General features: G+C 39.4%; 1 protein-coding gene across 2 annotated transcripts; it reads left to right on the plus strand.

The window, feature by feature from the left end:
* The first annotated feature begins 638 nt into the window (after positions 1 to 638).
* LOC114435481 (sodium- and chloride-dependent GABA transporter 2-like) lies at positions 639 to 16,777 on the plus strand. Of its 2 annotated transcripts, XM_028405174.1 has the most exons (15): positions 643 to 887; positions 8,244 to 8,428; positions 8,751 to 8,885; positions 11,070 to 11,210; positions 11,439 to 11,526; positions 11,607 to 11,739; positions 12,140 to 12,274; positions 12,448 to 12,551; positions 12,918 to 13,042; positions 13,120 to 13,232; positions 13,310 to 13,447; positions 13,529 to 13,631; positions 13,718 to 13,818; positions 14,144 to 14,314; positions 14,418 to 16,162. In XM_028405174.1, exons 2-15 carry the CDS (start codon positions 8,245 to 8,247, stop codon positions 14,529 to 14,531), a joined length of 1,785 nt encoding a protein of 594 aa, XP_028260975.1. In that variant the 5' UTR covers positions 643 to 887; position 8,244; the 3' UTR covers positions 14,532 to 16,162. The 2 variants fall into 2 exon arrangements, with proteins under 2 accessions (XP_028260974.1, XP_028260975.1); XM_028405173.1 differs by having other exon boundaries at positions 639 to 887; positions 13,310 to 13,631; positions 14,418 to 16,777.
* Positions 16,778 to 16,951: the final 174 nt, after the last annotated feature.

Here is a 16,951-nt window from a genome sequence, read left to right on the forward strand (position 1 = left end):
TGCTTCTTCACTGTCTCCCTGTTGAAGATCCCAATGATTTCCAATACTGAAACCTATCACAGTCCTCTTGACTAGCCACCCTTTGGATTTTGAGGACATGGGGCCTGCTTTGTGTTTTATCTCCACAGTGGGTGGGCTAGATTCACTGGAGTTTGGACTACAAGGTCACAAACACACTCGTCCCTCAGCTGAAAACCATGTTTTAATCCATCAACTCCATAGCACATTTTTAGTCTGACACCTACATAGTTGAAAATCTATTTACAATGTTTCCTCAGATTGGGTTTTTATAAATCATGCTGGACAAAGACCTTCAAATTCTTTCTTTCTAACAGAAAATGCAGACCTGGTCTGCTTGTGGACCTGCAGGAAGGCAAGGGACAGGTGTTACAGACTGCCTCTGTGACACATTCACAGTAAAGTATAAAAGTTTATCAACTTAACTTGTTGTTCCTTTTTTCCACCATAGGATGGCGCTGAGAAACTCATGCAGAGTGGCGCTCACACTGGACAACCTCCTTAGGCACTTGTGCAGCTTGCGTGTGTAATATGCCCCCCCTCCCTCCGCTTCGCCTTCTCAGTGTGAGACCATGTGGCCCGGCCGAACTCCGCCTTTAACTTGACCATCAACAAACACCTCCGCCCCTCCTCTCTCTGCCTCTCTCTCTCTCTCTCTCTCTCCTCCGCCCCCCCTTGTTCTGTCGCTCGACCCTCATTGTCAAAGCGGTCAGGCTCAGCTCTCTCTCTTTAAATCTTCCTCTCATGGGCTCATTCATGCTCAGGGCAGGGACTTGTCCTGGTGGGACTGGAGCATCTGTGCTTGTACTTTCCCCAAAGGGCACCAGATGAATTCACCTGGAATGGGAGCATAGCACACGCAGAGCCAGGTAGTACACTTCCCGTTCTCCTCATGACAGAGCACGTTTCACTCTTCACAGCCTTGTTGTTATGTTTAGGTGTGACTGAACTCTTCCGCGGTTTCACTGCTTGAACGTGAAACAAACGCTCTCCTGGCAGTGTGGAGACAGATGGGCTTTCAGAGCGACACTTTACGCTTGGCGCTGGTTATGTAGGCCAAAGGTTGCTGGCTGCGCTGCTGTGAGAGCAGCTATTTCCTTTGTTTAGTGTGACATCTCAGACTGCAACTGTGATCGCAGCCGCAAAAGGGAACATGTTTACACACATGCGCACGACTTTTGAAGAGACTGTGCATAAATAAATAGCACTTTGTAGTGAGCGCTTTTTAACAAGTTATAAAGTGTGAAGCTGGACAGAGCAGACAGTGAACTCACAGATAACTGGTACTGTGACATGAACTGAATTCTTTTTTTTTCTGCTTCCTGCTCTTCGCGCGTCCTCATCAAAGCTGTAGATTAACATTTCTCATAGAGCAAAATGTGGCCTCTTATTTTATCCAGGAGTAACACCACCAATATAATGGTCATTATAAGTAAATGCTGCTTATGTCTGTAATAATACATGGTGATTATTTGTGTGTGTCTTTGCACTTCTGTTACTGAGAGGAGACAGGCAAAAAAACACACAGAAGTCAAAGAAGTAAAAAAGATGAATCAAAAAGCTCCTTGACCAGGAGCTGCTCTGTGATGCAACCATCAAGGTGGAGGATGATGACAATGTCATCATGGTGAACTGCACCCCTTACTTCAGGTGAACTGATTATTAGTTCGATTGCCGTTGCTAGGCAATCAAACTATCAAACTTTCTTCTTCTTCTTCTTCCGTACGTTTTTTGGCGCAGCATATCTTCAGCATACATTGACCGATTTCAGCCATTCAGCTATCAAAATGTTCATCTCACAGAGGACATTCCGGGTGAACTTCAGGTTTTTTTCAACAAATGATAATTTTTCAAATATTAAGCAATTTCTGTGTCATTTTTAACATGGGAGTTTATGAGAGAGCCCTTCAACGAGGGTCGTCTGCCAAATGTATCTCCTCCTACAAATTTCAAGCTACAGACTCCATTTTAGTCTTAAAACGCTCATTAGATGCTGCTCTATCAAACATGTATTCAGAATTGTCTAATTCTGAATCGTTTCCGCACGCCAGGCTCTCAAAGTTGGAGTGATTTTTGAGGTCTCCTCTGCTGTTACCATGGTGACAGGCTGACACACAGAGGCATACAAAGCTCTGAGTTGCTCTGATTCTCCAGCAATTCGGAGCAATCCTTCACATCAGCATTCAAAGCAATGCTTCAGCTGCAGCAATCAAACTTGCATTTTCTTCAGGAAATGCACTTTTCTAGTTCTAGTTACAATTAATGTGTTAGTAACCTTTACATAGGGAGACAAAAACAAGGATTTCTTGTAGTTTTTTTTTGAGTGTTTGGAGATTATTCACTGCAATCTTGTCACCACAATATTATGATATTTTTTATAGCTTACAGTGCATCACTGTGTTTGCTGATATTGTTGTGATTACTAGTCAACTGCTGGGGAAAATGTTGTCAGCCTGACCTCATAAAGAAAGCAGCAGTAGTCCTTAATGTTTTAACATTACAAACCGGCGAACAAGTGTGTGCTTGGATGATATGACATGTATGACATGTTGACATTAAAGCATCGAATAGCGATTTCTCCCTCTGGAAAAACGGATGTCTTGGTCTGAGTGAGCAAAACGGTGGATGCCAAACTGCTGCCTAAGTGCCACAGAGTGAAAACTGATCACAGAGTTATATCTGCTGGATGCCTGACACAGTGGAACACAACAATGCTCCGCTGTTGAACTACTTATGACTTTCTGAAGTTTGAATTTCTTCAACTGAGCCACTAGTAAGCCTGTTCCGTGTTGCTCCCGGAAGTGAATTTGCTAGTTAGGAATCTAGCGGAAATACGTCATCATATACGTCTGGCATATACCCTATTAGATGACCTTTCCTTCTCCTCACAGATCATTTTCACCATAACACACTCAACCTTGACATTTTTAGCTTGTCCTCTTAATACCCTTAATACCTCTTAATAATGCTGACATAATACATTTACCAGACTTCCAAACATTCTCAAAACAAAATCCAAGCTAACAAATTTTGTCTATCTGATAACCGGCCCTGCCTTGTTTTCATGAGGTGGTAGAATCAAGCATGCAAACTATCCTTCAGAACCTTCAACATTTAAAAGTTGTCAGCGCCTGCATACTTTCAGCTACAGAAACCGCTCATATATCAAAATGTTCAGCTTCTTCTGGTCTTTTCAGCTATTACTTTTGAGAGTTCAGCTGTTTATAGTTTATTAAATGGTTAAGAGTTTTATACCAAGTGGTTTTTGAGATCTCCTCTGAGTTTAACATTAGTGTGTATTGCGCGGAATCTTTTATGACTGATTCAGCTGATTTTATGAGTGATTCAGTTTATGTTCAGATTAATTCAGCTTCTTTTATGACTGATTCAGCTTATGTTTAATAATTTCAGCTTGTGTTCAGAGTAATTCAGCTCTTCTTCCACCATTCAGCTTCTGTTCACATTAATTGTGTGTTTTTATGAATTACATGCAGATTTCATATTCTCACAAAGCAATCCATGCAATGCTTCAGCTGCTGCAATCAAACTTTCATTTTCTTCAGGAAATGCTTTTTCTAGTTACATTAGTTCATAACTATAATATATATATATAACTATGTAATGCAATATTTGATTAGATAGATAGATAGATAGATAGATAGATAGATAGATAGATAGATAGATAGATAGATAGATAGATAGATAGATAGATAGATAGATTATACGGGGGGAATTGTTAGTCCATGATAGACAGGTGGTTCATCACTTGCCAAGTACTGAAAGCCTGTCAAACACCAACATTACTATAGGTGTTTTATCCTGCAGGACCCACAATGCAATGTTTGCAGTTGTGTTTGTGGATTTATTGAATGCAAACTCAATTAAATTGAAAAATTACCTTATAATTAAAGGAGCCTAGTTGTCCCAGGCTGGAATAACACCTGTTAGACATTTGAATAAAACTACAAAACGGTGCACATGCTACTGTACAGAAACAGTCTGCCCTTTGAGTTGGACAATTTGCCTGAAGATAAAAGGAAAGGATGTATTTATTATTTAAATTTGCTCAACTGTCAACTTCCTAGAACACACCTGGCAAAGTACGGCCCCGGGCCAGACCCGGCCCGCTCATCTTCAATGCGGCAAATATTAGCAAAATAAAACAAATATTTGAGTGCACGGTACATATTAAACAAAGGCAGCAAAAGTCAGCTGTCGAGCATGGCATTACCGGTAACGTCTTCCCAACCCTCCTTGTCTCTTCAATGCTGCATGCTTCTTAAAAAGCACACTTATTTTCTAATGGTTTTCTTCTGTAAAAATATCTTCACATTATCTGTGCTGCTGTGCGGGAGTGCGTTTTAACATACAACCAACATACACTCAGAGTAGACATGGATACACTCCAAGGACAGAGGAGCGAGCAGTAAATGACAGCAAAAGACTCTTACAAAGATGAAAATGCAACAAGAGCATATTTATAAAGGTAGATACTGTTCCAGTGGTCTCCAATTTATATTGCTGTATTATTTATGAAAAGAAAATGTGGCCCTTTGCTTTTCTTATGGAAGTCAATGTGGGCCTTGCAAAAAAATAATTGCCCACCCCTGTCCTAGAACAATCCCAGGTGCTTGATTCACTTCTAATATGGTCCTTGTTGTGTTGCAGAAAACACAAAAAAGGGGAAACGTCAGTATTTAACTTTATAGATACTTCTATGCAGTCTGTTGTTGTTTTACAATGTAAGACACACTCATTCAGCTTGGATAATATGCAGCCTATCACATATCTTCTTTATTCATTCTGCTGCTGTGTTCTGATCAACTTAGTTAATTAAAATTGTGCCACTGACCTCACACTTGGTCATTTTAACCAAGTGAGAAGAGGTTTATACTGTGTGAATCTGTCGTCGTTTCTTTACAGATATTAATGAATGACACCCATTGTGAGTGAACATTCTCACAGTGTTGAGTGTTGTCTTCCAGAGCCACAATGGCACCATTTATATGATATAAACACTACAGCTATACAGTAGCTGTTTGGATTTTGACAGCAGTGGTATAACACCAAGAGGAGGAATTTCTCGAGTACACAGGACACAACACCAGTAGAGGCACCAACACTGACCAAAGTATGTTCCTTATCTGGTGGACTCCCTTGACCAGCAATAATAGCAACCAAACCTGCCCTGTAACTGCTGATCACTCGTCCACGACAGCTTGGAGGACTTCTGGTCAGTAGGTCATGGTCCATTCTGAGCTGCTGGTGGGTTTCCTGGGCGTTGAGCTGCTCACTTCAGGTCATTGCTCAACATTTCAAATAGATTAGGGTCAGAAATTTGACATTCTTTTGTGAATGATCAGTGTGTTTGTTTTCATGCTGCATGACCACTTTCTCAGCTGAACAGATATCCTGACGTATTTATTCAGAACTTCTGGTATAATTCAGAATTCATTGTTCCATCAATGTTGGCAAGTCATCCTGCTCCAGGTGCAGCAAAACAAACCCGAATCAAAAAATATTACACCAACACCATGTCTTACAGGTGGAAAAACAATCAACTCTTTCAAACCTGAAACCTTTATTAAGGCATGACTCATTTTAGCATTGCTGGCTGCATTGGTTGCATCTGGAACACATTTTAGACCAATGTCACCTCACATGGACTCACATGCCCTACATTCTGCTACACATCTTTACTGTGTATATTTTGAGAGGAAAGAAAACATGTGTTTTTCCACTGTGAAGATTTCCTCACTCGCTGAGTACTTTTATACAGCTACATCAGCACCTGTTTCTAGTCATGCTTGTAACTCTGTCGAACTGGGCAAACAGACTTGACTGGTACGCAAGAAACAGACTCTTGATGATTCAAAATATATAAATATATATATAATCAAATCAAGTGGTTAGGAGTCATCTTTTGGAGGGACTGGCATCCATAAGGAACCAGTTCTCCCAACAACTGTGTGGCCCGCGGTTACTTGTGCCTTCTTATCTCAGCTGCTGAGTGCCTTGGCCCTTTCAGCTGTCCAGCACATTGAGGTTCGACTCTCCTGCAACACTGCCAACATCTTGGCTGCTCCTCCTAACGCTTCTCTCCAGAGTCAGCCAACTCTTCTCCCCTTACAATACCAAGTCTGTCCATGAATCAGCTCACATCTTTCCTGCCCCTGGGTCTGTTGATGTCTCTCCTGAGTCAGCCTACACAACTATTAGCCACATCCAAAGTTGGCTGTCACAGAACCATCCACCAGTCCTGCCTGTTGTTGGTGGAGTAGGTGCTCCGGTTCTACCCTGCATCTTTTGAGTTCCCTACTATTTCCTGGCTCATGCCGCTGGCCTCTTGCATAACTTTTGGATTGCTTTGTATACCTCTCAGCTGTGCCTATCTGCCATGCCGTTGGATTGTCCTGTTACAGTACTGGCCATGCCATCTATTTGGCGTTTGCACTTCCCTCATCTGGCTGTCTGTCTGTCTGTCCTACAGACACAAACAACACTGGTTACTTCCTCATCAGGGTTTTCTCATTTTCACTGTTGTTTTCTCACCTGTTAAGTACCTGCGCTGAGATTAGACTACATTATATTTATTTCTGTTTAAAGTGACAGTATAGCTAGTGGGAAAAGTAATCAGTCTGGTAAGTCTGGTTAAAGAGCAGCAGTAGACATACGAAAATGTCACATAGACTATTCTATTAAAGGTTGGAGTCATTTAGTGCTGATCTCAAGCAGGTCTTGTTTAATTTTATGTAATGTTTACACAGATTTGCAGTGCATGCCAAAGAGACGTAAAGACGTGCCTTGTGACAGATGCGTACTGAAATATGAGTAGTTTGGAGAGAAGTGAGAACAAATAAACAAGACGAACTGCTCAGTTTATAACAGACAGCCTGACTCTCCTGTGCTGTGCCATCCCTTTGTGTAGTGGTTGTTTAGTTTCACCAATATATAGATCAGAGCATTCCGCACTACACTGAACTGCATAGACTACATTACTCTTTTCCTGAGAGTTTTGTCCTTGGGATGAACCAGTCTCGGAGTAGAGCTGGGTTTAAAGTGTACTGAAAACTAATGTGTGTTCAAAATTCTTTTGAGTTTCTCAGAAATTCCTGACACATATGGGATGACAATGTTTTTTTTCTGTGTGATTGGTCCTGTTTTGGTTGGGCTGTCTGCTATTCTTTTTTTGCCCACTTTCACCGGGGCCCTGTTTGAGTAGCCACATGTTCTGAGGGCTGTGTTTACTTGTTTTTGCTCCTTACTTTTCTCCTGTCTTTGTGGGTAGGGGAAGCAAAAACCCTAGCTTCCTTCCCAGGAACAGCTCAATCCCACTGGTTCAGATATGTGAATGACTCATGGGTTAAGATCAGAACAAGTGAAGTGGAGCTCTTCATCCAGCACATAAATGCACTGGATCTTCTCAGGACAGAATTGAGCGGTTCATCTACACCTTCTACACCAGTTGCTTCAATTTAAATTTTTGGACAAAGCTTGTATTCCTTTCCTTATGTTTGGCTGATCCCTGCCAACCTTTTCTGTGGTCTAAATTGTTTTGTTTGTCCTGTTCTAGTCCAATCTATGAAAATCCACTACAGATTCCACAGATGATGCCAAATCTAAATGATGTGGTCTGTGGTGGTATATACAGTGTACAGTGTAGTGTTGTGCTTTCCAAAACAGAAACACACTGAAATGCTAGAATTACAGTACTGGGTTTAAGATGAAAACAGGAACTGAAGATGTATCAAATTGTGTTTTCCAGTAAATCATAAACAGTCAGGTGCTGATTACTCATATCTAATGTTGATTTCCACACTAAATAATCGGAACCTCCAGGTTGTTTTTGACATCCTATAATGTGACTGTAGCTGTAATTCAGCAGTGCACATATTTTCCAGTCTGTTTGCTTCACTCCCACATCAAATCCAAAGCAGCCACACAAAAGCAACATTCATGAAAAGATTTATCCTCATGCCAAGCTGTACAGACCCTCTGTTGACCAACTGCAGTAAGACTGCTGGCAGTGTGCGGCTAATGGATACAGTGATTAAATAATGGCAATATTACAGCTGTGGTTAGTTATTATGACCTGGCACTGATAAATGGAGAATGTCATTTATTTAAAAGCCACTTGATATCACTGAGTACCACATTTGTCTGACTTCTAATAAAAAATATTAAGTCTACCCTCTCTGATGAACGTAATTCTCCTCTTTTAACAGAATGATGGATAAGCCCTGTGGTCCGGAGGACAAGTTCAGGCTAAACACGGGACATCCTGCACCCAGCTCCCACACCAGGGGACAGTGGTCCAGCAAAATAGAGTTCCTCTTGGCTGTTGCAGGACAAATCATAGGTCTTGGAAATGTGTGGCGGTTTCCTTACCTGTGCTACAAAAATGGAGGAGGTGAGTCTTACTGTGAAGAACAACACACGGTTTTCGGTAATGATCATTTTTACAGTTTTGACAGTGTACATTACATAAGCAATACTTTCTTAGGCAAAATAAAGTTGTAAAGTTTATAAATAAAATGTGTAATGTCACACTCATCCTGTCATGTTGTTGTGCAGCAGCCAAGGGAACTCATTGTACCAGGATTCAAAGAAGCAAACAGGACAAAAACAAATACAGTTTTATACAAAAATGATGACAAATAAATGTTCAGACAGGTTCTTGTGGGATTCAACTTACAAACCACTTATGCAGTGAAACTTTTGGTGTTCTTCAGGGGTATTCTTCATCCCATACATACTCTTCCTCTTCACCTGTGGCATTCCCTTGTTTCTGCTTGAGACATCTCTGGGGCAGTACACCAAACAGGGAAGTATAACCTGCTGGAAGAAAATCTGCCCCCTCTTTGAAGGTAAATATCTGCATTTGAACATGAAAGAACCATTTAATGAAGATTTAAATGAACGTGACATTAAAACATGCATGTACTAATTAAACCAGTACAGCGGCTCAGATTTAAAGCACAGAACATAAACCAGATACTGATCTGAATTTGATTATCTGATGTTTTTTTTTCATTGCATCACTTTACTACATGTCTCACATAAGTCTCACATAAAACAGGCAGTCAAACAACCCTAGCAGTAAATGATCAAAGATCTACAGGACCTTTATTTCATAAAGAAAATTAGAGTTGGTACCTACAGTTTTCCATTACAGACAAAAATGTTTAAATTGAGTGCAGCCTGTCAGTGATCTCACAACAGTGCCAAAAGCAGCACTTCTGCCAAAACCTGTAAATCCCCAAAGACTCCCATATTAACATGCTCAAATACACTGCAGAGGTAGACTTGCAGATTGATACAAAACCACTCTCCTGACCGGATGGATCAAATGTTGCATTCTTACAGATGTGTGTGGGGCTTTGATTTTGTATGCTTTTTTTTAGTTTTGTAGGGAAATAAAAATGAACTAAAAACAGAGCACACAAATAACAACAGGCGGATGAGAAAAGGGGAGAGGTAGAAGGGGTTAAAGAGGACAGGGAACTGCTCAGTGGATCATGTTTGTGTCCCTAAAAGTTAAGAATTTATTTGCCCTATGCTACCTGTGGCTGAGGCCATGTCAACAAGTAATTGTAACTATACCTAACTTCCCTACACACTAGTTTAGACTAGTGATCTGGATCAGCTGCAGGCTATTAATAGAGTAATGTGGACATCCTGACAATAGTGAGCTGCAGTAGTCCAGTCTAGAAGTAACAAAAGCATGAACAAGTTTCTCAGCATCACTCTGAGAGAAGATGCTCCTGATCTTAGCAATATTATGGAGGTGAAATGTGGCAGTCTTAGAAACCTGTTTATAATGAGGGATAAACTACATGTCAAAAATAACTCAGGTTCCAAAGTAATGCCGCCCAGATAGAATGTTATCAGATAATCTAGTTCTAAAATGTTTGAAGCCAAAAACAATTACCTCAGTTTTGTCTGAGTTTAACAGTAAAACATTGGAGGTCATCCGGTCCTTTATGTCCTTAAGACATGCCTGTAGTCTGACTAACAGCTCTGTTTTTTCAGGCTTCATGGATAAATACAGCTGGGATAGTCTGATGGCCCCCTGTGACCCTCTACAGCAGGGGTGGGCAATTATTTTTTTGCAAGTGCCACATTGACTTCCATAAGAAAAGCAAAGGGCCACATTTTCTTTTCATAAATAATACAGCAATATAAATTGGAGACCACTGGAACAGTATCTATCTTTATAAATATGCTCTTGTTACATTTTCATCTTTGTAAGAGTCTTTTGCTGTCATTTACTGCTCGCTCCTCTGTCCTTGCTGTGTGTATCCATGTCTACTCTGAGTGTATGTTGGTTGTATGTTAAAACACACTCCTGCACAGCAGCACAGATAATGTGAAGATATTTTTACAAAAAAAAACTATTAGAAACTAAAACTAAAGTTCTGAAAGTTGGGCAAGAAGTGTGCTTTTTAAGAACAGATGACAATGAAATATTTCAGCTGCAGCACCGCAGAAACATCTGGCTTGGCCCGGGGGCCGTACTTTGCTCAGGTGTGCTATACAGGGTTAAGAGGATATTTTAAAGGGAACTTAAGAATTACAGTGCAGCTGAACACGTGTCTCAGACATATGCCTTTGAAGCACATGTCTGAGTTTTTTTTACTCTTTTATAAGAAACTCTAGTGGCTTATTTCTTCTTCTCTTCTTTTTTTTCCTTCTTCGTTTTGAAAATAATGAGTTACACACACTAATGTTTAGGAGTCATGTTGGCCTCTCGTCAGCAAAGAGAAACATTTGTCATTACACTGCATTAATCCTGCGTCAACTTGGAGTCCGTAGGCTGAGATTATTTATTACATTTGAATAATGTGAACATTTATTAAAGGCTAAATCCAATACACTAGCATAATATTTAATTATTCCATTATGCAAGATCATCACTAAAGATTTTTTTAAATTATGTTTTTTAAAGTAGTATTTACTTTGTTAGATGTTTTTGAAATATGGATTATTTAATCATAAATGTTGAATTTGTTTTAATTAATTAAAGACTATTTATTTTGTATTTTTTACAGGGATGGGTTATGGCAGTCAGGTGGTTGTCTTATACTCCAGTATCTACTACATTATCATATTGGCCTGGGCCTTCCTGTATCTGTTCTCATCCTTCAGCTCTGAACTTCCCTGGGCAAGCTGCAGGAACAGCTGGAACACAGGTAGTGTTCACTAATGTAATCAGATACAATGAAAGGTGAAAACAGAAAAGGGATTCATATTATTACAAAACTCCAGTGCAGCCATTAAAAAAAGAAAGTTTTACAAAATAACTTATATTTAAAATTTAATGTGTAGCAAATGTTCGTGTAATGTAATAATTAATTAAAAAATAATTTGAATCCCTAAATAAAAAACGTAAATTATATAATATATTTTGTAATCCTCAGATAAATGTGTGGAGTTTGATCGAAGGTCTGATTATTTCAACATGTCTGTACCTGAAAATGCGACGTCACCAGTGAGAGAGTTTTGGGAGTGAGTTAAAAAAAAAACATTAAAAACAACTCAAATAGCGTGTGAGGAAAAGTTCTGATAATTCTGAGTGTGATTTGCAGGAGGCGGGTTCTGAATATCACAGAGAGTATCAATGAGCTGGGCAATGTCAGGTGGGAGTTGGCTCTGTGTCTTCTGCTGGCCTGGATCATCTGTTACTTTTGTGTCTGGAGGGGAGTCAAGTCGACTGGAAAGGTAGGACAAGGACTTCTTATGTTGTTGTATACAAAGTGTCAAGCAATGTTTAAGATACACAGAGTGTCATATGACTGTGACTTCAGGCCCTTATCACTAAAGTAGTTTAACTAAGGGAGCAGTGTGTGCTTGTGCAGAGTTCAGGGTTGGTTATGTATTTGTACTTGAAAAGAAAATATGCATTGGAACAACACTGTTGTAGGCCCCTAGCTATAGCCACAACTGAGGTTACACAAGAGCTTCGCATGTGAGCTTCGCCTCTCAGCCTTGGAGGCAGTTGTCATACAGATATATGTACAGACAATATAGAAGAACCTCTATGTACCCTATGGATTTCCTGCAGACTTTACCTTTTACATTCCATTCTTACAAATGAACCGTCTCTATGGCTCTTCCACAGGTAGTTTACTTTACTGCAACATTTCCTTATGTAATGTTGGCAGTTCTGCTTGTTCGTGGACTCACGTTGCCTGGAGCCTCAGATGGGATCAAGTTTTATCTCTACCCAGATCCATCCCGCCTCAGCGACCCCCAGGTACAAACAAATCTCACTGATTACTGAGACGTTTTCAGCTCTGTCACTGTTTGGCAGATGATTACTGTGTACTGTAAAACATTAGCAGATGTTCTCTCTGTAACACATAATACAGACCTTTTATATGTAATTTATTGTAGATGGAAAACAAATAACCCTTTTGTATCTTGCAGGTCTGGATGGACGCGGGCACACAGATATTCTACTCTTATGCTATTTGCATTGGCTGCTTAATGGCACTTGGCAGCTATAATAAGTACAACAATAACTGCTATAAGTAAGTTTGGTTACTCCCTCTGTTTACTTGGAGTCAAGAATGAACTAGTGAGAAGTGACATATTGAGAAGTCACATGTTAATATATCTCCACTACTACCTAATAAAACACAGGTTTCACTTTAGGTAATTTCACAATGTTTTCCAGAGCTAAGTATTTTTTAAACATTATCCAGAACATCTGAACCCACAGCCAGGAAAACATACACAAACTGTGTGAAACAATTTCTGCACAAAACTCATGGTCTATGAGACTCTCATGAGTTTCAGTTTCTTGATCATTTCTAATAATGTGAAAAATACGCTTCTTTCTCGGCTGTAATATGAATTGAGGTGTTATAACTGATGTTTTCTTGGTTTGTTTCCAGGGATTGTGTGTATTTGTGCCTTCTGAACAGTGGAACCAGTTTTGTTGCTGGTTTTGCAATCTTCTCTGCACTTGGCTTCATGGCATACGAGCAGAATACTGACATTTCAAAAGTGGCAGAGTCTGGTAAGTTTTGTCTGGTGAACATGAGTGAAACGTAGAAACATGGCCACATGTTTGACTGTTTTTTTCATTGCTTGCAGGTCCTGGCTTGGCGTTCATTGCGTATCCTCGAGCGGTCGCCATGATGCCTTTTCCTCAGATCTGGTCTATATTCTTTTTTACTATGATCATCCTCCTGGGATTGGACAGTGAGGTAGGCTGTAGAGCCAACAAAACTACAAAAACTTTATTAAAATCAGGCAGAATAAGACTGATGAGCTTGTGTTTCAGTTTGTGGGTCTGGAAGCTCTGGTCACTGCAATTTCTGACCTGAATCCTGCCTTCTTCTATGTGGCTCATCGACGTAAACTTCTCCTGCTCGCCATCAGTGTTGTCAGTTTCATCATCGGCCTGGTGATGGTTACAGAAGTAAGTGAATATGTTTTCTTTATAATAACAACACGTTGCTGGATTAGAACAGCTGACTATAGGCTGGTGTCTCCCTCACAGGGTGGACTATACATCTTCCAGGTGTTTGACTACTATGCCTGCAGTGGGATGACGTTACTTCTTTTTGCTATTCTGCAGTCTGTGTGTATTGGATGGGTGTATGGTGAGTTAACAAACAACATACAAACCCACGGCTTCTTCACCTTCTGTTTATTATTCACTCACTTTTGTATTTCTGTCCACTCACAGGTGCAGAACAGTTTTATAATAACATAGAAGACATGATAGGATATAGGCCTCTACCCCTGATCAAGTACTGCTTGAAATACATCACTCCAGTGATTTGCATGGTGAGTTGCAATAGAATGTAGCTAAGTTCTGCCCCTTCGCTTAACGTTACTGTTATACCGATGTGTAATATGAATTGTGTATAATTATGCTTCATGCTATGGGTTTGGACTCTTCATATCATTCATCATTTAAGGGGCACTTTGCAGTCACTTCCTGTATCTTTGTGTCCCATGGGCTACACCACTGCCCCACCCCTTTAAGAGACCTATTAATTCCAATGTAGAGCACAGATTCAGTCGCTCCACAGTCACCAAACTATTCCTGGTTTCTGTTTATCATGATGAGTTCAAATCATTCTGACATTTTTTGTAATTACTTTTTTAGGGAACATTCATCTTCTCCTTAGTCAAACACACTCCTCTCAAATTTAACAACACAATTGAGTACCCGTGGTGGGGGTATGCTCTCGGCTGGTGGTTCACTCTCTCCTCAACACTCATTGTTCCCCTCTGGATGCTGTACAATCTGAGCATCACTCCTGGCACACTGCGACAGGTAAGGTGTTTCTGTACAAACGACTGTACAAACTGTACAAGCTTTGAGCTTGCGCTTTTTTTTATTCAGATTTAATTAAACTCTGTGTTCTTGTCCCTGTTAGAGGTTCTCCATTTTATGCACTCCAGCTGAAGACCTTCCTTTGGCCAAATCGGAGCTCAAATCTCTTGAACTGCTCGACTCACCATCAGCTGTGGACAATATGGTGTCCAAGTGAGAAAAGTCTAACCACAGATGTACTAAACACAGAGGCAACACTCACTGGGATTTGCCGCCATGTGCTTCCAAATTATTTCTTCAGTGTCTGACCCCTTCAAACAGAGTATCGATTATTTACGAGTCCCCTAAATGGTTGGATATGTCTTCCATTCAGTTAGTTCAACCAAAGATTTGAACTAATTTGTATTTAAAAAAAAAATCCTAAATCAATAAATCTTTATCTTTTAAAGTGTTTGGTTTTGTAGAAATATGATTTTTATAATCCTAAGATTTACCTTTGTCAGGTTTAGCACTTCATCATGTTTCACTTCACTTCATCATCACTCCTTTGAAATATGAGTGTCACACTCTTAATGATAAACAAACGTTTTAAATTCTTCATGGGGTTCAGTTGGTCACTTTTAATTTGTTTATCTTTGATTTAAAAGAAATAATTCACAGAATTCACAGTTCAGTCCCCAGAGCCCAAGGTAATGTCTTCTGATGTCTTCAAAATATTTAAAAAAAATAATAATATACTGTAATACAAAACAGAGACTTTAACACGTAGGATATTAATATTTATATTACTCCTTCTGTCAGTTGAGTGGATTTTTTTAGTGTGTTTCGTGCTACAGTCATTTTCTAAGGGCTTCCAAAGGGGTGTTGTTGTGCATTTGACATTTGACTGTCAACCTGCCAGAGTGTGTGTGTGTGTGTGTGTGTGTGTGTGTGTGTGTATATATATATACATGGGTCTAGAACCCAGTTCAACTGTATCCATAGCAGGAGTAAATGACGAAATCCAAACATGGCCTCAGGTCACAATCATGAAGCTCTGACAGTGTGCACCAATCCCCTGACAGCAAATTATCAGTACAAAGAGGTCCTAAATGAGCATTCAATGTTTGATAATATGAAAAAGAATCTATAGTGTAAGTGGTGTTTTGTTATTGATTTTGTTTTTAAAGTCAGTGTCCTGCACCACCAAGAAAGATGGAAAACAAGAAGTTCTGATAATGTGCCTTTAGTATTTTCTGCTGAACTATTGAGGATATATGATGTATGTACAAAAAGGAGTGTCTGATAATAATGTTTCACATGTAATCATTGGAGATAATTATTTTCTGAATAGAAAACAGCTGATAGTATTTTTTTTAATCATCACAAAGACGCCTAATGTTATTTTTCAAGTGGCAGTGTTCTCAAAAAAGGCATATTGTGCATTTTACAACAATGAATTTGCCTTGTTCCAGACTTGACTCATTTGTTACTGTTGGGCTCTTACAAATGACAATTTCTGCACTGATCTGATTGGTGGGTGGTTGACCACTTAGCTGACTAATCCCACAGTCAGAACTAATCTCATTTTGTGAAGGCTGTCTGCAGTAAAGCAGTAGAGTTGGCAGATAAACTGTGTATTTTAACACCACACTTTCAGGTCAGTGCGAATGACAGTATGAATTATAGCTAATAGCTTCTATATATACACACACCTTATAGCCCACTGAACCAGCAGGCTGCTCCAACACTAAAGTGCTCTGACACACATACTGTAAATATGCTGGTATTATGTATGGACTGTATATTTAGGCAGAAAACTATCCAGCATTTATCACTTTGTACCTGGTGTTGAATTTAAAATTTAGAAAAAAAAGATTTTTATGAAACAAACTTAACAGAACACACAGAATGACAAAGTATATTTTTGACATTTATAGAGATCTATTTTTAAATAAATGTTTTAATGCTCATTTATCAAGTTCCAGGTTTTTGTATCATTTTGTATCACTTTTATATCATACGTTATTGAAATTTGCGGAAAATACTGATGCTGTAATAAGATTTTCACATTTAATTGTCAAACAGTGGATTTTTATTGTGGGACTGTTTCCAATAGATGTATTTGAGAATTCCTATTTCAACTGACATGGTCAAATTTTATACGGACACACTGTAACAGTAGCCTAGATAAATCATAAACAAACACTTTGCTAATGTTTTGTTAAAATGTGTGTGTGAATACTTGTATTGATTAATTTTATGATTAAAATGTTGTTAAATGATGCACCATCGTTTAAATAGGATCCACGTAGGAGCAACCAGGCATTTATGTGACAGATAAGATGCTGATGATCATTTGGACAAACTGACAAGGATAAGAATGAATCATGTAATGCTAAAAAAAAAAAATTAATGACCTGTTTATTTGATGCCAATATTAGACCTTTGTTGTTAATAATAAAATAATAATTTCATAGTTGATTTTCTTGTGTACTTGTGTTTCTGGGTGTGTCCTCTGTCGAGTCGAAATGGAAGACCTTGTGTGTCCTTGAATGTAACACAAAGAGGCTTTCACTTCCTGCTGGAAACCCAAAGTCACCTCAAGGTCTTCATCTGATCTTCACCAGCAGGTGGAGTGTCTTCTGTTGTCACTGA

This window comes from Parambassis ranga, chromosome 5, assembly GCF_900634625.1.
Source record: "Parambassis ranga chromosome 5, fParRan2.1, whole genome shotgun sequence".
In the NCBI taxonomy this organism is placed as follows: Eukaryota; Metazoa; Chordata; class Actinopteri; family Ambassidae; genus Parambassis; species Parambassis ranga.

Bases quoted from the DNA above. Each gene is read 5' to 3' on its own strand.
- LOC114435481 (XM_028405173.1), top strand. From the start codon at position 8,245: ATGATGGATAAGCCCTGTGGTCCGGAGGACAAGTTCAGGCTAAACACG. The intron at 13,233-13,309 runs GTAGGCTGTAGA...CTTGTGTTTCAG, and splicing joins TCCTGGGATTGGACAGTGAG to TTTGTGGGTCTGGAAGCTCT. The intron at 13,632-13,717 runs GTGAGTTAACAA...GTCCACTCACAG, and splicing joins GTGTATTGGATGGGTGTATG to GTGCAGAACAGTTTTATAAT.